Here is a 24,477-nt window from a genome sequence, read left to right as displayed (position 1 = left end):
AAACCAGGACAGTTCAGATCAACTAAAAATGACAGTATTTTAGTCAAAAGACTGATTAAAATAAATCACAATCTGCAACTGATGGTATTGTCAAACAAAAGTAAACTTTCTTGCTCTTGAGGCTAACGTTAGCTAGCATACTACTGTAGAGAAATATTAAAACAGACAGTTACAATTTGTGATTGAGAACTAGTACTAAATTTGCAGTGATCCTGAGTGGTCAGTATTGATAAGCTCCTGGACCAACGGTGCTGCTGTCAGTATTTATGTAGCGTTAATTTACTTTAAAGGCCACTTTCAGACAAACACAATCAGGTGTTGCAGCAACCGTTGTGTGGTGGTGTGGGGCATGTTTATTTGTGCTTAGAACATAACCACTGTGAAATCATCTGGATCAGGAATCATCTGGATCTCCCCAAACATTTTCTCATCCAGACACACTTAACTTGAGCCTTTGTTATTTCTCACTTTTGCTGCTGCAGCACTTTAGTCTTAGTTGGCTCTTTTTGATTCCCATTGGTTTCACCTGTCCGTTGTGGTGGAAAATCTGAAAATGAAAACAGGCACAAAGACCAAGATTGTCTTTGTGGTGTTTTAATAGAGCTTTGCAAAGGATCAGTACACAGTCACACAGAGTGTAAAAGGAACTGACAAAGAATCACAAGTGTACCTCTGTCTTATGGAATAAGGAAAACAAAGAAGGGTTGAGAGAGGATGATTATGAAGTGCTTATCAAAAGGGTCAGGATGTGCTCGTGATATCAGGTGTTGTTCTTCCGAAGAAGCAGCTGTGTGTTCAAGGACAACTAACCAATTGGTGTCTGACAAATCATGAGAACTGAGAACTGACTATAAGGAATAGAATATAGTTCAGCATATATTTTACCACTACAATCCCCCCTTTTGATCATACGTGATCACTCATGTGAAGGAAGATTTCAAAGATTACATACATATAAAAAAAATCACACCTGCACCTTTAATAACAAACCTTACATATGGTTACATAATAAGAACGCATGAAAGAGTGAAGGAAAGAGAAAAAACAAAAAAACATCTGTTTTTGTGGATGGAAGCATCCTATATGATAAGTGCAAGCAACATAGGCAGAAAAGATATATGTGTTTACGCCACAATGTCAAAATCCAGGTCGTCAGCAGGTTCAGGGATGTCGTCAGCATCATATGGTGGGACCCAATCAGGAGCATGTAATTGTGGCATCTCGCAGGCCACACCATCCAGGGTGTCTGAGGGAGTGCCACAGTTGTCGTTCGGGTTCCATCGCTGGTCCCGCGATGGTGACACTGAGATTCACTCAGCACGCCACTTGGCTGGAATTTGTTGGACAGTATGCCAATACTGTCACCTCTACTTCTCTTCCTCGCGATGTGATGACCTACTCTGTTATAGGTGCCTCTGGTGAAGGTGGGACCCTTTTGCAGTGGCTGGCATGGATCCAGGTGACTCTTTCGGCAAACTTTACTGCTGTCTGTGTGGTCAGCAGCACCTGGAATGGACCCGTCCACTGCTTCGAGCACCAGGTCTTTTGTCTCAGGTCTCTCACCACTACCCAGTCACCAGGCTGCAGGTCATAAAGAGGTCCTGTGGCTGGAGCTGGTAGCGCTTCCTTCACCTGGTGGTGAATGTTAGGGTCATCATATGGAAAGAAATTCAGACATAATTAATTCTTGGCAGCTGCATCTCCTCTGGTGTTCTCCTGTGAAACTTGGTCATTGTTAGTGTGAGCATGACATTTACACACAGCAACCTTATTCTGTCCTCAGTGTGTGTGTCTGTACACAAATTGACAGATAGCTAACACAGATGAAGAGAAAGTCAGAGGCTGGAGTAAAGTGGAATGCCCTTTACTGTTGTCGTCATTCTCATCACAAGATTCTTTTGTAAGACTGAAATAATACAGAAAAACAGCATCAATTAGTGGATGCTATATAAACAACATTATACATAAAATGATGTAAATGATGGTTACAACATAATGCATAAATACCACATTTCAACAATGTGTAAATAGCTGTAAATACCTTGTAAACATTTTGTAAATACTATACACAAAGTTCAAAGCTCAAAAACACAACTGTTAATGCACTAGCATACTTGCAGCAGGAAAGCTATCGAACAGCTAGTTTACGCTGGTTTAATGTTCACATATCAACTAATGCATATAATGCTCTGCAGAATACAAACATGATGCCTATGATTAACTAACAACAAAAAAATTACTTACAAGTGGTGCTCTCCAAGACACAACAGAGGAAGGAAAAGATAAGGTAGCTGCAGCTGCAAACTGTCCACGTCACAACTGAAGCACTTCCCGAATGAAGTCTCTAAATGATCACCTGACTGTATCATGTGACTCAAACAACCAATGAAAACAGCAGTAGCAAACAACATGAAGATAATAATGAATTACTCGAAATCAACCACTAGGGGGAGGAATATTGAAAATAATGGCAAGTTCTTAGAGAACATGACAAACCTGTTTTGGGAGCAGAACAGCATCCAGCAGTTGTAAAACAAGAGTGTGATGTGCTATATGTGCACCAGATGATATTTGAAAATTTCTCTGTTTTCAAATTGTACCAAAATCATGCATAAAGCCAAAAACATATCTACTAGATATTCACTGTCTGTTGCTAGATTACATGCTTCTATGAGAGCTGTGAGCTCTGCTGCTTGTGCAGACAGTGAAGCAAGAAGTGATTTGGCAGTGAGTGTATCATGCGCAGTTACCACCAATGGTGGAAAGGGTACTAAAAATCTGTATTCAAGTACAAGTACTGTTAGACTGCTAAAACATTACTCAACTACAAGTAAAAGTACTGGCGTTAGAAATATACTTCAATAAAAGTACATAGTATTTGTCTGAAAAACTACTAGAGTATTAGTTACTTTCAACCACTGATGTCATTGTCACCTCTCCAAACTAGGGTTGCAAATTTTGTGCATTTTCCAGAACCAATAGTTGAAAGCTTTAACTGATTAATCATTGATAATTTATAAGATTCATAACACCATTTATTTTCCTAATTTTCTTTTTTTTTTTTTCTTTTTAAGTCAACGTTTAAGTTTCCTTATTCAACAAACAGACAAAACAATATCAAATGAGGTTTAGTTACTTCCATGATTATTGATTAATCATCAATGAATACATTTCTAATTGGGTAAATTCTAAATGGCAATTAATTGACTTAATTGGGAATGAAGGGCCTGCAATAGGAGCACATATCTAGGAAAAACATGACTAGTTTCTTTGGGATTGGTTTTGAAAATGTTTGAAATGCTTTTACTCTTTTTTGGGAGAGGGATTTGCCCTCAGATGTGATCACATGACCCAAAAATGTCACTTGTTGTTGGACAAACTGCAGTTTTGACAAGCTAGCTTTATGACCTTCTTCATCCAAATGTTTCAACAGTGTCACTGTGTCTTTTTCACATTGAGAGTGAGTTGGAGCACAAATCATTAAATCATCAAATCATCAACATACTGTAGTAGTGCACTTCCTGGTGATAGTTGTAATGAGCTCAAACTTTCTTTCAGTGCATCGTTGTAAATGGTAGGTGATTCACAAAAACCTTGGCATAATCATGTGAATGTGTAGTTTTTGTCATTGAAAGAAAATGCAAACCAAAACTGACTGGATGAACCGGAACACTGAAAAATGCATTTGCCAAATCAACTACTGAAAACCATTTACTTCCTGGTGGCACTTGAGAAAGAATGGTATATGGTTTAGGAACATTTGAAGCTCGTTGTTGGACAGCATCGTTTACGCTTTGCAAGTCTTGCACGAAACGCCATTCTTCTGATTGATTTTTATCCCTGATTTTTTTTTTTTTTTTTACCGGGAAAATTGGTGTGTGCACACCTGCCTTTAATAAAGCGTTAGAGACTGGTGTAATCCTGTTGACAGCCTCTTTCTTGAGTGGATACTGTGGCTGACAGGGCCTGAAATCAGATTTTGGTGTTATCACAATTGGTTGCATGCCTTTGATTAGACCAACATCATGTTTGCCTTGGGCCCACAGAGTCTTAGGGACTTCCTGTAAGGCTGGGTTGTTTGTGATGTCACATGTTTTATGTAAATAGGCAGATATGTGTTGTGTGTCTGGTACCAGTTGAACAGATCTGAGTGTGTGAACAACAAAGGTGCATTTTTGTCGATAAACCTTCAAAATAGGATTATATTGAATATATGGGTCAGATGTTGACTCCCATGATTCTGCATTGACACATTTTCTCACCCAAACAGAAAGTTGGAATCTGAATCACTGAAAGAGAAATATGGTGAAAACAAATACCCCCATTTTGGTTTTGTCAATTTTGGTAAAGTTTACTGAAACAGCACATCCATGTTTGTTCCAAAACATTCAACTTAACATTAGCTTTTCTCTCAGACGAACTTCTCTGAACCATCGTTTTTCAAACTGCATCTTTTCCTTCATATGTGTGTGCAGTGCAGTGTAAGTCATGTGATTTCATGTAGTCGGTCTCTGTGTTGTGTGTGAGTGTGTGTGCGTTGTCAATGAGAGCAGTAGGTACAGGAGTCACAGCTGATGTGCAGAGCTTCCATTCATACACATAAGGCAGTGTGTCAGGGCTATATGTCACAAATATGTGATTGTCAGAGAGACCCAGTTCACTTCTTTGAGTAACAATAATCCCCTCTGGTGTGAAAATAAGACAAATACCCATCTCTCCCCATCAAGTTTATTGGGCAACAATCTGACAGCAAAAATTAGTGTTTAAATTTGCCTGTAACATTATCATTACATGATAGTGGAGTTGTGTATTTCTCCAGAACTGAGTCACCTGATGCCCCTATCTTTCGCTCATCTTTGGAGATGTTGGAAAAGTGTCAGCTTTAATAACTGAGTGTGTTGCACCAGAATCAACAAGGAATGTTACACTTTTGCCATGTACAAAGAGTGTGTGTGTGGGCATATTTACATAGACATCAACTGAATATTTAGCGTATGTGCCTATTAGCTGTTTTCCGCTTCTCTTCTAGCTGAGCAATGGAATCATCAATCAATGTATGTGTGTGTGTGTGTGTGTGTGTGTGTGTGTGTGTGTGTGTGTGTGTGTGTGTGAGATCACCAGTCTGATGTGTAGGCTGTTTCTCATCGTGCGTCAGTGAGGCCAAAGTTAAATATGTTGATTCCTCCCCCTCCTGAGCCGCTGCTGCGAGTCAATCATCTTTTGAGTTGGATCAGTCTTTGGCCAGTGTTTGGCTCAATGTCCTCTTTTGCCACAATGGAAACAAACATCTGGATCAGCTGTACGCAGACCTCCACAGAACGTCCTTGGAACATAGACAGTGTTGCCATATTTAGATCGTTCTCCTTTTTTTCTTTCTCTTCCACTTTGAAGAGTTTTCAGCATGCACAGTGTGTCCTTTTGTCCCATGTTACATATGTCTGTTTCACCATTTGTGAAATGTCCAAACACAGTCAGTTCAGCGGCAAACTTTACACCTCCATCTGATGGTGATGGGAGGAGAGTTTAACGTCTGTTTAATGTCCTCCATAGTCCATGGTCTGCGGATCAAGATGGGATGTCCATCAGCCCCTGCTGTCTCCATCACAGGGAGATTCGGAGCTTTGTGTACATTTCCCCCATGTTGGAGCTCACTGGTGATAGGGAGATGAATGATTTGAAGATTTTCTGAACTTCAGACCAGACGTGGTGTGGGAAGGAGAGGCAAGGTTGCCCTGTTGACCTTTTGCTGTTGTTTGCTGTTTGATGTCCCCATTCAGAAGTTGTTGTAGATCAGATGTATCCAATTAGATGAGGGGAACAGGAGATGGAGGGAGGCCAGTAGATGAAGGGAGGTCAGTATTTTATGATGGTGGTGCCCCTGGCTGTGGTCCAACCGTCGGTGTTACGGCGTCTTCTTGGCAGCGGCACACAGTCGAGGTCGGAATCCTGCATCTTTGACACACTGAGACACAGATGAGTTTTTGTTTGTCCCTGCCTGTATTTTTCTGTCCCTCCTTTGTGCTTTGTTCTTCCATAAACTACATGCTCTCCAATCTGCTGTGATCTTACTCTTACCTTTCTTATGTTCAGTATCTTCTTTTTTTTTTTTTTTTTTTTTTGTCTCATACAATTCTTCAGTTTGTTCAGCTGTCTTATACTGAAACTTTCTGTTCTCAAAAAGTTACATTCAGTCACCCCAAAATGTATCTGTTTCACAAATGGATCACCATAGTTCACTTTCATGTAATGAAATTATGTTTGGAGCAGATGAATCCACATTATCCTGTGTATTTATTTATTTTTATTTAGTTGGTTTGATTTTTGCTGTTAAAAGTACTTATTTTTGGTAAATTGAAGAATAACGACCAAAAAAATTTGAAGATAGAAGAAAGTTAGAAGTTTTATCCTCAACTAATTTCCACAATCCAATATGAAAGTATCAGAACTGAACAGGATTAGTATGCTCAAAAGAATATAATTGATTTCAATACATTGCTGTTTTTGTTAAATTCTCTCAACCTTTTTTTTTTGTCTTTTTGTCACAAGATAATCAGAAATCAGAGTGATTAGTACAGAGGAATTCTCTACTCTTCTACGCGCGTTTTCTTGGAGTCTTAATTCACACAATATAATTATTACCCCATAATAATTTTTCCATACACTATTGTGGTCTTAGTAAACCCCGAGTCTTACTTCACACAATACAATAATTATCCTGTGATCATTTTTCCCACACAGTATTGTGGTCTTAGTAAACTCTTTTAAGGTGGACTCGTCAGTGCACCTACAGGTTTCTACTAAACCTTGGTTAAAAACGGTCAGGCTTCCACATCTGACCTGGTAGACCAAAATCTCTGTCCAAACTCAACCCCGATATCTCGACATACTTTTTACCTTTTTTCCCCCTTTTTTTCCTAAAAATCAATTAAATCAATTTTCAAATTCTCACCAATCAGGATTGTTGAATCGCAGCGCTGAGTGAGTCTGGTCTCAGGTCTCAGGCCCTCCTTCTCACCTGTCTTTGTGGGGAGGTTGAGGCTGAAGGGAGTATCTCCTCAGGGTGTGCACTGCCACCGTGGACCCCGAGTCCAGAAACCCTCAGACGAGCGATCCCACTTCTGACACCAAATTGTGGTGGAAAATCTGAAAATGAAAACAGGCACGAAGACCAAGATTGTCTTTGTGGTGTTTTAATAGAGCTTTGCAAAGGATCAGTACACAGTCACACAGAGTGTAAAAGGAACTGACAAAGAATCACAAGTGTACCTCTGTCTTATGGAATAAAGAAAACAAAGAAGGGTTGAGAGAGGATGATTATGAAGTGCTTATCAAAAGGGTCAGGATGTGCTCGTGATATCAGGTGTTGTTCTTCCGAAGAAGCAGCTGCGTGTTCAAGGACAACTAACCAATTGGTGTCTGACAAATCATGAGAACTGAGAACTGACTATAAGGAATAGAATATAGTTCAGCATATATTTTACCACTACACCGTCCACCTGTGTTTGATTAGTTCTTTGTCTATTTAGTCCCTTTGTTTCTCTGTTTCTTTGTCAGTCTGTTGTTGCCCTTTGTGTGTCAACCTGCCTCCTAGTATGTCTTCATGTGTTGGAGGTTGCCCTTGTGTGTCTTCTTGCCTTCTCTTAGTATGCCTTCTTGTGTTGGCCCTCGTATTTGTTTTACCTGGACTGTTTTTGTGTTTTGCCCTTTTGTGGATTCTTTTGTTTTTCTGGACTCTTTTGGTTTTGACCCTCCTGTGTTTTCGTAAGCTTTTGTTCCTTTGTTTACTTTATTAAATACTTTTGAACTGATTTTGCTTTGCAGTCTGTATTTTTGGGTCCTCCACCTTGTTTACTTGTGACACATAACTAACAATGACATGTAAAATGTGATTTGTGATGGAATTACCAAAGGAGATGGGTTAACCTTTTAAACTAGGGCATTATTTGATGTGCAGGTGTTTTTTGGACTGATTTTTGGTTAACCGCTCTATTGTCTTACTTTTTCTTGAAATTTTGTGACTCTTGTTTGTGTGCCAAAACACATCCCTACACTGGTTATCTTTTTTGTTTGGGTGAATACTTTGAATGGCACCTTGTCAGTTCTCTATCTGCAAAATGCGTGGTTGAGTGTGTGTCCTTCAAAACATACGGACTGGCTTTTCAGTCTCTTGACATATAAAAATCTGGGCCTCCTCATCAGTAAGTCCAGCTGGGTTACAAAAAGTCAACATTTGAAAGTTGCAATTTATCACAACATCTGCTGCTCTGGCAGATGGTTAGTCGTGTTTTGCTCTTTTCCAAACCACATGTGACTTCCTGGGCTGTTTTCATGACTTGAGCTGCCTGAGGAAATGATTCCCTCCATCAGCCATCTGAGTGGAGTATGTTTGTTGAGTTACAGAGTTAGGTCAAGAACAGCACATTTCATCTGCATGTTTTTGAGATTTAGTAATAGAAAATACCAGGGCTATATCAGACTCAGACAATCTTGTCCATTCAAATTGATCCAAGTCAGATTTGGCTGTTTTATCGGACTTAGTTTTGTGGTTTGTGGTGATTTATATTCTGTTTGTAAAGTTTACAGCCTGCCATGCTGTTGTACTGCTGTGTGCATTGACACAGCTAAAAAACAATGGCAGAAACTTGTTTACCCACAACTGCTTTTAGCTTCTCTCAACAGTAACCACCAGCACGTTTTCACAGGTTTTATTGTAATAAGTGTGCTAGCTAAATGTATCAACTATATTTATGATTCCCCTTATTTATAATTTCTCACTGAAATGCTTTCCCTGTGCATTTTTGTAAGCTTAAATCTATTTTATCCTCCTACTCACTGATTGACATAAAAAAAAAAAACAATATCAACTGAACTGCACTAATTTAACACAAAATAACAGTTACAGGACAAATTAAAGCTGCAAGCAGCGTTTTACGGGCCCTCGCACCCCCGTGCCACTTGGGAGACCAGCAGCCGTGGCCTCGTGACAGCATCCAACCCAGGCGAAGACCCAGCTCTCAATTGTCACAGCCTTCAGACAGCACTTTATGGAATAAGACATCACGTCCTGTAGCCACTAGGTGGCTTTATGAGTATGTGTCCTGATTATCATGTAGATGTGTTCAGACTCTGACTTTTATGACACCTGTGAAGTTTGGTGGAGATCCGACCATGTACACCCAAGTTAGAGCAATTTCGTGTTTCATGGCACCACAGCCACACTGCTTAATGCTGACCAAATCTTTTAATAAGTATTGATCACACGCTTGTCTAGATGGTTTGCACCAGTTTTGACATCAATCAGACAACAACATTTCTGTAGGAGTTTGTTAAAATCTGATGTAGAAAACACCCAAAATGGCAGCAAAATTCAAAACGGCTGACTTTCTGTTGGGTTTGGCCTATCTGTCCAAGAGACTTCTTTGTGCGTCTGGGTGCATACCGATTTTCATGCATTTCGGCAAAACTTGCTATGGGTGCTGCACTTTGATGAAACTCATACCATATGTTCAGGCATGGACCTTTAACAAACATGTTAAGTTTCAGTCATACTGAACCAAGTACACCGAAGATAATGCCACTTTCTCTGTTTTGGCAAACCATTGACTTCACCATGCTCTCAGGGCAATGCCATTTGATGATACGCCACGATCTTCACAATATAGCATAACCAAGGCCTTCTCTTCCTGACAAGACTTGAGTTTGATACAGTCAAGGTGTTGGTAGCAGAACCTCAAAGTCTAGAACATGTCATTTCCTGTCGTCATCAGGGGACAATCACGGAATGTTGTTATATACATATGTTCAGGGCAGGACTATTATCAACTGTGTGAAGTTTGGTGCAGATCGAACCATTTATGGTAAAGTTATAGCAATTTCATGTTTCATGGTGAGACATCAAACTTCGCCGCCACCTCATGGCCACAGCATTCTTTTTTTAACTTATGTTTTATTAGTTTTCTCGTTTAACCAACACAATACACATAAAACAAAACATAGTGTCAGTGACGTTACTTTCAGTCTAACAGTCCATTTTTTCCATCTGCTTTCCCATATTGATTGTTGTAGTTTAATATTATATGTGAGTCTCTCCATAGCGTGTATCTCATCAATAATTTCCAGCCAGTTCGTCCTAGTAGGGGGGTCTTCTCTGTGCCATTTCCTTGTGATGCCTTTTTTTGAAGCTGCCAATAAAATCTTGATCAGATACCAGTCTTTGTCTTGGATGTTTTCTCGTGTTACATTTCCTAGATATAGTACAGTGCATGTTTTAGGTAGTTCATAGCCCAGTATCTTTTTCATCTCTTTCCACACATCATCCCAATATTTTGTAATTTTGGTACAGTGCCAGAAAACACGTGGCCCACATTCTGTTCCCCACACAGTCTCCAGCAAAGTTGAAAATCAGGTGGTCGTCCCTTTTTCATTTTTGGTGTGATGAAAAATCTCACGTTTTTCCAGCAAAATTCTTTCCACATTCTGGAACAGCTAGTTGTTTGTTGTGTTTTAAATATATTATACCACATATCTTCAGTTATTACTTCCTGTAGTTCTTTTTCCCATTTATCTCTTATATACAATGTCAAAGTGTTTCTATTTGCTACCATACCTTGGTATAATTCAGATATTACTCTTCCATATTTATTCTTGTAAGCATTACATAGGGTCACAATCACTTTATTTAATTCACCTGGGAGGTCTGGCTTTATTTCTTTGTTAAAGTAATCTCTAACTTGTAGATACATATAAAAATCTTGGTGCTCTAATTCATATTCTCTCCTTAATTTTGGAAAGCTTTTGATTTCTCTTTTTTCAATTAATGTATCTAATATAGTTAGACCCCTATTTGCCCATTGTTTGTATTTTTGGTTCAGGATCCCTGGCTTGAAATTAGTGTCATAAGCCATCCAGTTCAAAACTTTTATCTCGTTTTCCAATCTATACTTCCTCACTACTTTGAACCAGATCTCCAAGGTGAATTTGGTGATTAAGTCCAGCTTTCCTTCTTTTTCTTTGAACATTTTTCTATCAGCAATCATACTCTGCACGTGACAGTTCTCTATATTTAACTCCAACTCCTTCTTTGTAGCACACCAACATATCAATTGCCGGAGCTGTGCAGTATAGTAATATTCTTTCAGGTTTGGCAGTGTCAGGCCTCCCCCATCTTTAGGTATCTGAAGTGTTGTATATTTAATTCTTGGTTTGCATCCCTTCCAAATGAATCTTGAATTTTTTTGTCCCACTCTATAAATTGTGAGGGAATCCAACATCAAAACTTCCCATCTTTCCATATCCTTAAAGATTTCCTGATTTAAAGGTTTGTAATTTGTTTCATATAACTCATATAGATTTTTTGTGATTTTTATTCCTAAATAGTGAATGGATTTTTTGTCCCCTTTGAAGCTATATCTTTGTTGAGTTTCTGTTGATGGGGAGTAATTAATTGATAAAATCTGTGTTTTTTCCACATTTAACTTATAACCAGAGAGGTACCCAGAGAATTCTAATAAGGACATCAATTTTGGTAGGTTGAAGTCTGGTCGTTTTAAATATATCAAGATGTCATCCGCGAACAGTCCAATTTTGTGTTCCGTGTCTCTTACATTTACTCCCTCTAGTTCCTCGTTTTGCCTCACTGCTTGAGCTAGAGGTTCGATAAAGATTGCAAATAGGATGGGGGAGAGACAGCACCCCTGTCTAGTGGACCTTTCTAACTTAAACCACTTAGTAAGGCTGCCATTTATTTTTATTCTTGCTATTGGGTCCTGATATAGTGTTCTAACACGAGACTGACCCTGGTTTGAAGCCAAATTTCTCCAAGCAGAGATACAAAAATCTCCAGCTAACACTATCAAAGGCTTTTTCAGCGTCTAAGCTTAGTAATATGACACTTTCTCCTTTCCTTTGTACACTTTCTATTATATGTGATGTCCGTCTTATATTGTCCTGGGTCTGTTGCCCTTTAATGAAGCCAGACTGATCTTCATTAATTAATTCTGTCATGAAGGCTTCAAATCTGTTAGCTAAAATTGACGAATATATCTTGTAATCACAATTTAATATCGATATTGGTCTATAATTTTTACAGTATTCTTTGTTTTTACCTTCCATAGGAATCCTTCCAAGGATAGGATAACAGTGATAATGGCCTTTTTTTCATGAGGGGGGAAGTATGCCTTTTTTTTAAAGTTTGATTGAATGATGCTAATAATAGTGGGTTTAGTTCTGTTCTGAAAGTTCTATACCATTCAATTGGAAAGCCATCACTTACTGGGGCTTTATTTTTTTAGTTTTTAGTTTGTTAATGGTGTTTTCTAATTCTTTTTCTGTAATCTGTGAACATATTAAAGCATTTTGTGATTCCCCTATTGTTGACAGGTCAAGTGAATTTAAAAATGTTTTTATTGTCTCACCTGCAGCAACAGGCTGAGAATAAAGCTTTTTATAGTATCCTTCAAATGCATTTTCAATCTCTTCTGGTTTAAGTACTAATGAGTTTGTTATAGGTTCTCTAATTCTATGAATTGTGTTAAGTTGTTGTTTATTTCTAAAGTGCCTGGCTAATGATTTAGTTGCTTTTGGTCCTCCTTCATAGTAAGTTTGTTTTAGGAATCTAAGATTCTTTTCTACTTCTTTCCCTAATATTTCATCATTTTTTTTCTTGGCTTCTTTAATTTGAATGTACTTCTCTGGGTCATTTGTGTTTTTATGTAGTTGTTCTAGTATTTTAAGATCTTCAATCTTTTCCTGAAATTCCTTAATCCTATTTTTTTTTATATAAGAGGCATAGGATATTAGTTTGCCCCTCATTACTGCTTTCATAGCATCCCACAACATGGTGGAATCAACCTCTCCGTTATCATTCTCTTTTCTATATGTATTTATGTCTCTTTTTAATTCTTTTACCAGTGTTGTGTCATTTAATAGGCCCGAGATTTAGTCGCCAGGTTGTGTTCTTTTTTCTCCTATTTGAATTTAATGTAAGATATAGGGTACAGTGGTCTGACAGGTCTGCTACTCCTATCTTACATTCTACCACTCTAAATCTATCCTCAGAACTCATGAAAAAAAAATCAATTCTTGTATGTACCAAATGGGGGGCAGAGTATGTATAGTCTCTCTTTAATGGGTGAATATCTCTCCAAACATCTATTATTCCTAATTCTGTTAATGTTGTATTTATATAATGAGCCAAATGTATTTTACTACTTTTTTTAGTACTAGTCGTTTTTTAGTACTCTCTGGTTATGCTAGTTAGCCCCTCGTGCAGTGACACAGTGTTAGCTCTTAGCATCTCTTTGTCGACTGCGTTTTCTTCCATAGTGAGCTCCTCTTGTATTTTGTTTCAGAGTTTTCGTGTCTGTCATTTACTGCGTCTGTTTTCCCCACTCATCACACGGTTTATTTAGTTTTGAATTCAATTCAAAGATTTAAGCTGCCATCTTTAGCGTCACTCACCGGAAGTCATGGCCACAGCATTCAATTCTGATTAAATCTTTTAATAACTTTTGATCACAAAGTAGTCTAGATAGTACATGGTGATTTTGAAGCCATTCTGATTAATCCTGTAGGAGGAGTTTTTTAAAATACAACACGTGGAAAACGCCAAAAACGGCCACCAAATTCAAAATGGCCAACATCCTGTTGGGTTTAGCGTATGGTTGCAAGAGACTTTTTTTTCAAAAAAAAAAACTTGAGCAGCTCTTTTTCAGAAATATGATGTCATCTTCTAACCTGATGAAAGGCTGCTGTCACCATCATCAGTGCTGTCATCAGACATGTCACATCTAGGGTGCTTTTTGTAGCATTCCTGCCGTCATGTAAACAGTCATTGGTCAGTTGACATCACGTGATGTGACGTGCAATGTAGATACCCGGAGGTAAACAGAGATAGGTGGTGCCGTTACAGTTAATAAAGATGGATTAAGTTGATTTTACATGTCTCAGAGATTATTCAGCCAAAGCATGAACCACGAAAGCATGGTGTCAGAATAGTTGTTCAAACTCACGCTGAGACAACGAGAATGGACCCTCACGGCGTCCTGAGCCCTCGAATGGATTGGGACTCGACAAACTTACTGGATGCATGAAGAAAGTTCAGACAGCACGTCAAGCTCATGTTCTCCAGCCTGCTACGTTCCCTAACCGAGGGAGAAAAATGCAGCTATCTTCTGTTATGGGTTGGAGAAAAGGGACGTGATGTCTACAACCTGGACCCACGCAGCTGACGAAGCTAAGTTACTGAAAACGCATTATGAAAAATACGAGGACTATGTGATTCCCAAAGCTAATCCAATTTTTGCTAGACACAAGTTTCACGAGAAGATGCAACAAATAGGCGAGTCTTTTGAGCATTTTGGTACAGAGCTAAAGTTACTGGTTAAAGACTGCAACTATGCTAATAGTGATGAAATGGTCCGGGACAGAATTGTTTTTGCAACAAGGTCACCAAGAGTGCGTGAAAAACTGCTTACTCACGGACCAGACTTAACACTAGAAAAAGCAACTGAAATTGCAAGATCACATGAGCTAGCAAAGGAACAGATCAAAACAAAGGATGGCAGCTGCACCAGCAGTGACTCAGCTGTACATGCTATAAGCAATAAAACAAATAGGAAGGAAACAGCAACCCACAAACAGGAACGACGTGGCAAAGAACACAGAAAATCAAGCAATAAGATGTGTGGATATTGTGCACGGGAACACAATGTCAGTGAGGCCTGTCCAGCAAAAGGCAAACAGTGTAATGAGTACAAAAAATTTAATCACTTTGCCAAAGGTTGCAAAACGAGACCACCACAATAAAGACGCGCAGGAGGAGTACATGGCATACACAAAGATGACAGCGTGAGCGTGAGGAGGAATTCTATATTGATATGGTCACAGAGAAACCCATTGGTAAGAACAAGAAACCAGCATTTGCTGAACTTGAGTTGGGACCACAAGGACACAAACTTAAGTTTAAGCTGGATACAGGTGCAGATGTAAACACGATACCTGCACGCAGGTTTAACAAGAACTTTAAAGATATAAACCTAATACCAGCTGAAACAAAAATCAGTGCATATGGAGGACAAACACTGCAAGAAAAAGGGACATGTGACCTTGAATGTAAATACAAGAACATTACTATCATGCAAGAGTTCTATGTTGTCAACACACAAGCCCCGCCTGTTCTAGGCCTGCAAGCCTGCCTAGACATGGGATTAGTCAAACTGGTGCTATCTGTCGACGCAACACCAAATGAATCCCCTAATGTTATGGAGAAGTATTCTGATGTTTTTCAAGGCTTTGGACAGTTTCCGGGTGAATGCACCATTCATCTGAAGCCAGTGCAGGTGGTGAACTCTCCACGACAGATTCCCCACAAACTCCGCAACCACTTAAAGGAGGAGTTGGATGAGATGGAAAGAGATAGAATCATCAAAAGGGTGACAGAACCCACTGAATGGGTAAATGCACTCGTGGTTGTTGAAAAACCCACAACAGGCAAGCTCAGAATATGCCTTGACCCCAAAGACTTAAATAAGGCAATACAAAGGCCACACTACCCAATGCCCACACTAGATGATATTACACACAAGCTGGCTGGCACACAGTATTTCAGTGTGTTTGATGCACGGTCAGGATATTGGGCAATCAAACTAACAGAAGAATCCTCCATGTTAACAACGTTTAACACTGTGGTTGGCCGATACAGGTTCCTCCTCCTCCCCTTTGGTGTCATTTCTGCACAAGATGAATTCCAGAGGAGGATTGACAAGACCTACGAAGGCCTCAGTGGGGTCGCAGCCATCATTGATGACATTCTGGTGTATGGCAGCACAAGAGAGGAACACGATGCAAATCTGCATGCCATGCTGACGAGAACAAGAGAACGAGGAGTAAGATTAAACCCAGATACATGTGTCATCTGTGTTCCAGAGGTCAAGTACTTCAGCCACACGCTGACCCGAGAAGGCATCAAACCAGACCCAGACAAGGTGCAAGCCATCAAGCAAATGGAACCACCAAGGAACAAAGCAGAGCTTGAGATAATACTGGGGATGACCAACTACTTGGCCAGATTGGCACCCAGACTGTCAGAGGTGAATGCACCACTACAAAAGTTACTGAAGGAGTGATTTTGTATGGGACGCAACACACAGCTGGCGTTCCAGAGCATGAAAGACCTCATTGTGCAAGAACCAGGACCAGTCCTTGCATATTTGAACCCAATGAAGGAACTGGTACTGCAAGTCAACGCATCCAAGAATGGCCTCGGCGCAGTTCTCCTACAAGAGGGTAGGCCAGTCGCCTACGCCTCAAAATCACTTAACAAGTCTGAAGAAAACTACGCTCAAATTGAAAAGGAGCTCTACGCAGTCCTCTTTGGGTGTAAGCGTTTTCACCAATATGTATATGGCCGCCATGTGATCTTCGAGTCTGACCATAAGCCCCTTGAATCCATACTTAAAAAGCCCCTCGCAGCAGCACCGGTAGGGCTTCAACGTATGATACTACAGCCAAAGCATGAACCACAAATACTACACTTTTCATTACATTGAATTTTGCCTCATCTCCTCTCTCCTTCGTCGACCCGAAGTAGTTCTCTTTCAACATTCGTCTCGGTATCTCACTATGGGACACACCCTCCGCGCTGTCCCCCAGAAGCCCTTTTTCACTACGCCAGTCTTGACTGGCCGACAGACCTGACGTCTGCTCCGCTGAGGAGGGACATCCTCCTGCTATAAGAGCCTGACGTCACGTCATCCTCTCCAGTCTAAACACTCTTCTCACTCCTAGAAGCAACCTCTCGGACGGCTTGTGTGGCTAACGGCTAGCATTACAGTTCTCAGAGCTAGCTAACCACTCTGTCGCCGAACTCTACCTGAACGCTGCACACTGTCTGAGTCTGGCTAGCTGGTCTGTCTCCAAACAGTAGCTAGCTGCTGCAGTAACTAGCCACCATACTAGTTACTCCACACATCTTGTAATTTTAATTGTGACTTATTATAACGGAGCCTGCCTTCCCTCGCCATGGATAAGGACAAGCTACCGGTAAGGGTGTGCACATGCGGTAGCAAGATTGCCGGGGCAGATACTCATCCCGTGTGTGCTGCATGTCTGGGGCTGCAACATGCCCAGGACGCGCTGGCATCCCCGGTTGCCTGTGAGCATTGTGCACGCCTGTCAAGCAAAACTTGCCGACGCAGGCTGGCGCGCCAAGCAAACCTGTCGGCGGTGGACCCTGTGGTGGGGGTAGCCAGCGCCCCGCCACAGGAGGTGGCGGAGAGCCCTGAAGGACACACCATCCCCGCAGGGCCCAGCTGGGTTGACCAGCTCGACGCCGCAGTGCCACTTGACCCCGACGAGCACGAGGCGGGCCTGCTGGCTGACCACGTTGACATTGAGGGGATTATGTCTGACTCGGCAGAGGAATGCATCAGCCTCGGCTCTGACGACGACGAGGACGACGGTGCGGAACCGTTCGCCCTCCCGCCGGCTGCAAAGCCGAGTATGGGTGATGCTAGCAGCAGCTCTCCAAACCTGACTGCCAGCATGGACCTACATGAAGCCTGCAAAAGAGCAGCTGCAAAGCTGGGCATAGCGTGGCCTGAACCCCCTGCTGAAACCACCACGTCTCGCTACGAGGGGAAGCGGCTGCCTAAAGCCAAATCCTCAACAAGACAGCTCCTCCCGGTCTTCCCTGAGTGCCTGGAGGAGGCGACCCGGTCGTGGAGTAACCCTCTCACCGCCAAGAACCCCATCCAAGGGGGGTCGGCGCTGGACTGGGCTAACATGGAGATGAACGGTTTTTTCCCACCTGCCTCCAGTCGAACCTCTGCTGGCTTCTCACCTCCACCCTACACAGAGGTCCACCATGACCTCTGCGGGCCCAGCTCTGCCTTCCAAGGCTGATTGTTTCAGTCATCGCTAACTGAAAAAGGTTACAAGGCGGTGGCTACATCTGTGAAGGCTCTGAATGCGTCCTCACTACTGCTGGCCTACCAGGCCGAGTTACAAGATGACACGTCAGCCTCACCAACCCCAGCCCTGTGGGACGAATTGTGCGTGGTGACCGACCTCTGCCTCCGTCTACACAGGTGCGCTGTCCAGGCCTCTGGAAGAGCCATGGTCCTGATGGTCGCTCAGGAGGGGGCCAGGTGGCTGAACCTCTCCAGCCTCTCCCAGAAGGAGAAAACCCAGCTCCTCGACGTCCCTGTGGACCCCAAAGGCTTATTCGGCCCAGCGGTAGCCACGATGCAAAAACGCTGTGAGGAAAAGAAGAGGGAAGGTGAAGCGCTCCAGCTGTGTCTCCCCAGACGAGTGCCACCCCCTCCCCCCACTGCACCCCGGCAGATGTTTGCCCAAGCTGTGCCTCGACCAGCCTACCGCATCGCCAAACGTCAACCTCAACCCCCAGCGAGCAGCCAGGGTCAGAGCAGGCCTCCGGAGCTTAAAGGTGCGTGGGCCAAGAAACCTTTCGCCCCCAGTGTGACACCAGGAGAGCATGCCACCCATCCTGCCACTGTCGGGGCCAAGAAGAAGAGACGTGCCACCTAGTGCGCTGTCACTGGGGGAAAATAGCGGTCCCGGCCAGACGCCTGCCCCACAAACCCCCGAGGCTCTGTTCCTACAGTTAAAGAGGGCGTGTTCCAGTCCCTGCAAAAGGCGTGCAGAGACCATGTCGGCGCTCACAGTTCACGACCGAGCAAAAAGGAGGATGGTCAGACCAGCGGAGAGCTCTGTGGACCCACAGCTGAGTGTCACAAGCACACACCAGTGCCCGAACACAAAGTGTCCCTCCCTCCCAATAAATTTATTAAAAATGGTTGGTGCGCATCCAGGCCACGCTCCGAGGGCGCAAGTTCTTTCGTTCATAAAGAATACAAAAAACATGAACAAAGTGAAAGAAATAAAGTGGGAACAGAGCATGGCTGTGCGGCCATGCATGCCACCACAGGGGGGAGGCATAACCCCACCAATGGTGCAGCAAGCGGGTCCAGCTGCCTCGGTGGGCATGATGAGTGCCTCAGTTGCGCAGCCCAATGTGCCCGCCCGGCCCGGTGCTGCGGCGGAGTCACCCCTGGGCCTGCTGTCGAATCGGGCCGACCAGTGGCGTGCGTGTGGGGCGTCAGATTGGGTAGTAAAGACTGTAAGCAAGGGTTACAGGCTGCAGTTTGCATCCGCTCCACCCTGTTTCAATGGAGTGGTGCAGTCACAGGCTCAGGAGGACAGGGCTCATATTTGGCAGGACGAAATATCGTCACTGCTGGAAAAGGGAGCCATTCGGGTGGTACCACGAGAACAGAGCCTGAGCGGCTTCAACTCAAGGTATTTCCTAGTCCCAAAGAAATGGGGGGGGGGTCTGCGGCCGATATTGGACATGCAGGCTCTGAACAAATACTTAAGACAGTACAAGTTCAGGATGCTTACACACGCGGCTCTGATACGGTTTGTGCGTCCAGGCGATTGGTTCATGTCCATAGACCTGAAAGACGCTTACTTTCACTTCCCTATTTATCCCCCTCACAGGTGATATCTCAGATTTGCCTTTCGAGACGTGACATACGAGTATCTGGTGCTCCCGTTTGGCCTTTCACTAAGTCCGTGGGTGTTTGTAAAGTGCACCAAGGCAGCCATAGCGCCCCTGAGGGAGGGGGGCATGCACCTCATGATGTATATAGACGACTGGCTGTTGGCAGCACAGTCACCCCAGGATGTTCAAGCACACACCAGACTGCTCACTTCACATCTGGCGGCCCTGGGTTTTACGGTGAACTGGGAAAAGAGCATGTTGGTCCCAACTCAGGACATAACATTCATAGGTTTGTCACTGAACTCGGTCACATTCAAAGCACGCTTGTCACTTTTCCGTTGAGGGGCGATGCTGAAATTCAGGACGTGCCTCAGGCTGCTGGGACTGATGGCATCGGCACTGGCGGTTGTCCCACTAGGCCGTTTGTACATGAGGCCTGTTCAAAGGTGGGTTGCCTCGCTGAAGTTGAACCCGACGCGTCATGGACACCGTCAGGTGTTGGTCTCCTCGGCGTGCGTCCTGGCGCTGCGCCCATGGAGACGCACGGCTTTCCTGACTACAGGCGTTGCCATGGGGGTGGTCCTGTCACGGAAAGTGGTTACGACAGATGCCTCTCTGGTGGGCTGGGGAGCCACACACAAGGGCAGGAAGGTGAATGGCACATGGAGTCTGCAGGTGCGGTTGGCTAACATAAACTGTCTGGAACTCCTGGCTGTCTCGCTGGCCTTGAAACATTTTCTGCCCTTCCTGAGAGGGCAGCATGTTCTGGTCAGGACGGACAATACCACGGTGGCCTATATCAACAGACAGGGTGGGTTGCGTTCACTCCATCTGCACACGTTGGCACACAGACTAATTCTGTGGAGCAGCTCACACCTTTTATCGCTGAGAGCCGCACACGTCCCTGGCTTATTCAACCAGTGAGCGGACCTGCTGTCCAGGGGCGACCCTCGCTACAAGGACTGGAAACTCCACAGCGAGGTGGTGGCTCAAATATGGAGAATGTATGGTCAGGCGGAGATAGATCTCTTCTCATCGGAGGAGAATGCTCAGTGTCCTCTGTTTTCTTCGCTGACCGATCGGAGCACTCCGATGGGGTTGGATGCTTTGTCGCACGAGTGGCCGCGGGTCCTCCTGTACGCCTTTCCCCCATTGGAACTGATCACTCCTACTCTCTCCAGGGTGAGAGAGCGGGGTCTAACTCTGATTTTAATAGCTCCACACTGGCCGGGGAAACACTGGCTGGTGGAAATATTTCAGCTGTTATGCAGCCGGCCGTGGCCCCTGCCGATCCACAGGGATCTCCTGACGCAGGTGCACAGGGAGATATTTCACCCTCACCCGGAGCGCATGGCTCTATGGGCTTGGCCCGTGAGAGGCTGAATTTAACTACGGCCGGGCTCCCACGGAGTGTTATTGCAACCATCCAGAGCGCCAGGGCTTCCTCTACGCGCCTTGCGCATGACGGTAAATGGTGTGCATTTGAGGATTGGTGCGTAAAAGCGGGGGTGGTGGCTTTCCAAAGCCCGGTACCCGTTATTCTGACGTTTCTGCAGGAGCTGCTGGATAAAGGTCTGGCTTTCTCCACGGTCAAGGTGTATTTAGCCGCTATATCGGCATGTCACATAGGCTTTTGGGACAAGACGGCTGGTCAGCACCCTCTTGTTTGTCAATTTATGAAGGGAGCGCGCCACCTGCGACCAATGTCGAGAAATTTGGCCGCTCCGTGGGACTTGTCCTTGGTGTTTGATGCACTGTCATGTCCACCTTTTGAGCTGTTGCAGCAGGTAGAGTTAAAGATACTCTTGTTTAAGACAGCTTTATTGCTCGCGTTGGCTTCTGCCGAGGGACGTCCACCTCCTTTCTCCACGGAGGATCAGGAACGGCTCAATGCGCTCTGCCTGGTGCGGGCATTACGCACCTATGTTGACAGGACAGCTGGATTTAGGAAATCAGAGCAGTTGTTTGTGTCATGGGCTACGCCACACCTGGGGAAACCTCTCACTAAACAGCGTTTGTCACACTGGATTGTGGGTGCTATTGCAATGGCTTATGACAGCAAGGGGTTGCGCCCCCCTGTTGGTCTGCGTGCCCACTCCACTCGTGGCATAGCCACGTCTTGGGCACTGTTTCAGGGGGTTCTATTGAGGAAATATGTGAGGCTGCCAGCTGGGCTACGCCTCACACTTTCGCCAGGTTCTACAGGTTGGATGTTACCGCGCCTACGCTGTCTCATACAGTATTGAGCGTTGGTTCAGTTCCGACTGTGCCAGTCTGATTGGCTATGTGTTGAAGGCCAGTCTTCGAGGTGAGCTTCGCTGGCAATACGGGAGTCGCGATATCCCATAGTGAGATACCGAGACGAATGTTGAAAGAGAACTTTAGGTTAAGAAATTAACCCCGGTTCTCTGAAACATGAGTGAGGTATCTCACCAGACCACCCTCCTTGCCTGGAGCGAGGAAGAGGTGTGCTTACTTAGACTGGAGAGGATGACGTGACGTCTGTCGGCCAGTCAAGACTGGCGTAGTGAAAAAGGGCTTCTGGGGGACAGCGCAGAGGGCGTGTCCCATAGTGAGATACCTCACTCATGTTTCTTAACCTCAAGTTTCCCCTCCACCAGGATGAAGGATTTTCCAATTGTTTAAAATGCACCTGGAGGAGACGAGGAGCGAGGAGAGAGGAGGCTTCTGGAGGAACTCAGAGCGAGAATACAATGGTGTATCCTATGCAGAAGTCTTTTATCAATTAAGTGGCGTGCCGTATAAATGACACACTCCACGTTATCCTGAACACAATGAAATCACAGTTACATGATGAAACACAATATCATGCACCGTCAGTCTGTGCGTGATGTGTCTGGCACTTTAGGATATAAAGGTGACCTTAACTTTTTTTTTGAGTGATTATTAAACAACACAAATCCATGCATATATTAGATGATTTAAAAGATAATTTAAATGATCCAGATATTTAAAACAAATGACAAAATTAAAGACTATTGTGAGTTTTTAGAAATTGTTCATAAGTAAAGGCTTCTATGGACGTTCAGCTGCAGTCCCTTTGACAGCTAATACAGCTGCGCAACATGTCATCAGTAAGTGACGTCGCTTTGGACTGACACTGTGGAACAAGGATTTTTCATTTTGGAGTTTCATCTCCTCCGTCCTCGCATCCCTCTTTCACTGGGTGGAGCTAAGATGCGAGGAAAGGAAGCGAGTGGAGGAGACGAGGAGACCAATTTACTGGATGAAAAGCATCCCTAGTGTTTTGTATCTCTACACTCCATGTCCGGGGCCAGGGACCGTAGCACTGTCAGCACTGTGCTGGACACAGAGCCACACAAGCAGTTGAGCAAAGTACATCTCTTTGCTTTAGAGTGTATCCTGTATGTCACCAGAGGCTTCCCCCCTTTACACACAATTGTTTTTAAACATTTAATGTAGTTTTGTGCTAGCAGACAGCTACCTGCTGGGGTGTTGCCCTAAGGTTAAAAGAATAATATGCAACATTTTCCTAAAACAAAAAAAAAAACAAAAAAAAAAAAACAATGTATAGACTTATCCCATTCAATCATCACCTATGTTCCACTAAAAGTGTCTATTGGTGTCTGTACCTGCAGAGAGCCCAAATCCTACTGATTCTACCTTTAACCTATCAGTTTGGAAATGTGCCTGTAACATCTGCACAACCAGCGCAACCATTTCAATCAGCAGTTTTGCACTGAAATGAGGCACAGTAATCTGGCATATAGGCACCACACTTTGGCCCCCAACCCTAGAGACAGCATATACTCAAGATCATTTAGGACAACATGAAAGCAAATATCATTCAGTGCTGGGTCTTTGAACAATTGCTAGGTATGTGGTGCCATGCTGACATATTTTAGCATGTTAACATGATGCATTCCCCTGTCTGCTTTGGCCTCCTTTCTCTGCTCCCATTTTGTCATGGCAGTGTTCCCCTAATTGGGCCACAGAGGACAATTCTCTGCTATTACATCTTTTCTATCTCACTCCAGGGCCTCTCCCTGGTGTCACTGAAAGTCATAATGACTGGGCCCCGAGTGACCCACTGGTGCCTAACCAAACATCACCATCAACTGAACTTGGCATTGGTAGAGAGAGGGTACTAGAGCTGTGTGTGTGTGTGTGTGTGTGTGTGTGTATGGGGTGCCGTTTGTAAAGTTGCTCATGCTGAAAATAACAGCAACATTTTGTCACATTTAGCTTCAAATCATGTGTTAAAAAGTGGTGTGAATTTTTGAAAGTCACTTTTTAGCACATTTAACACAATATTTGTTAACTTTGAAAATTTATTAAATAATTAAATCTAAATCTAAATGTTAAATCTAAATGTTAAATCTAAATGTTAAATCTAAATCTAAAAGTTAAATCTAAATCTAAATGTTAAATCTAAATCTAAAAGTTAAATCTAAATGTTAAATCTAAATCTAAAAGTTAAATCTAAATCTAAATGTTAAATCTAAATCTAAAAGTTAAATCTAAATGTTACGCCTAAATGTTAAATCTAAATGTTAAATCTAAATCTAAATGTTAAATCTAAATCTAAATGTTAAATCAAAATCTAAAAGTTAAATCTAAATGTTACGCCTAAATGTTAAATCTAAATGTTGTGGGTGAAACTAAATATTTAGCTAATATGCAAATTTAAGATGCCGGCAACCGGAAGTACCAAAATAAAAGCTCGAGGAATGTCAAAGTCTGTTTATAGTGTCAAATAACAAATAAACAACAATCTTTTCTGGAGAAATTGACTCTTGGACATAGATTACAGTGATAATAAGTACCCAAAATAACAAACCCGTTTGGAGAACGGCCCATTTATGCTGCTGGGCCAGCAGTATAAATAAAACAAGTAAGCTAACGTTACACATGAAGCGCATTGGTGCACTTCTTACTAATAGAAAATCTGTAAAGTTAGCCTGGATAAGTAA

General features: G+C 43.1%; 2 protein-coding genes across 2 annotated transcripts in view; one reads left to right on the top strand and one right to left on the bottom strand.

Moving 5' to 3' along the window:
• LOC146318500 (kin of IRRE-like protein 3) overlaps positions 1-24,477 on the top strand; it is a 462,133-nt gene that overhangs the window by 200,508 nt on the left and 237,148 nt on the right. The gene's annotated exons all lie outside the window — the stretch shown is intronic.
• Positions 1,063-9,453, bottom strand: LOC146318502 (uncharacterized). The gene is made up of 3 exons (XM_084730575.1): positions 9,440-9,453; positions 3,792-4,281; positions 1,063-1,632 (listed from the first exon to the last, which is right to left on the bottom strand). Exons 1-3 carry the CDS (start codon positions 9,451-9,453, stop codon positions 1,396-1,398), a joined length of 741 nt encoding a protein of 246 aa, XP_084586701.1. The 3' UTR covers positions 1,063-1,395.

The sequence above is a fragment of the Lutjanus erythropterus genome, chromosome 11 (assembly GCF_056507025.1).
Source record: "Lutjanus erythropterus isolate fLutEry1 chromosome 11, fLutEry1.hap2, whole genome shotgun sequence".
In the NCBI taxonomy this organism is placed as follows: Eukaryota; Metazoa; Chordata; class Actinopteri; order Lutjaniformes; family Lutjanidae; genus Lutjanus; species Lutjanus erythropterus.
Note: the sequence above shows the minus strand (reverse complement) of the source record. Positions and strands in the feature narration are given on the sequence as shown.

Coding starts and splice junctions, on each gene's coding strand:
- LOC146318502 (XM_084730575.1), bottom strand. Junction 1,633..3,791: donor TCGTGCAAGACTTGCAAAGC/GTAAACGATGCT, acceptor ATTCACCACCAG/GTGAAGGAAGCGCTACCAGC.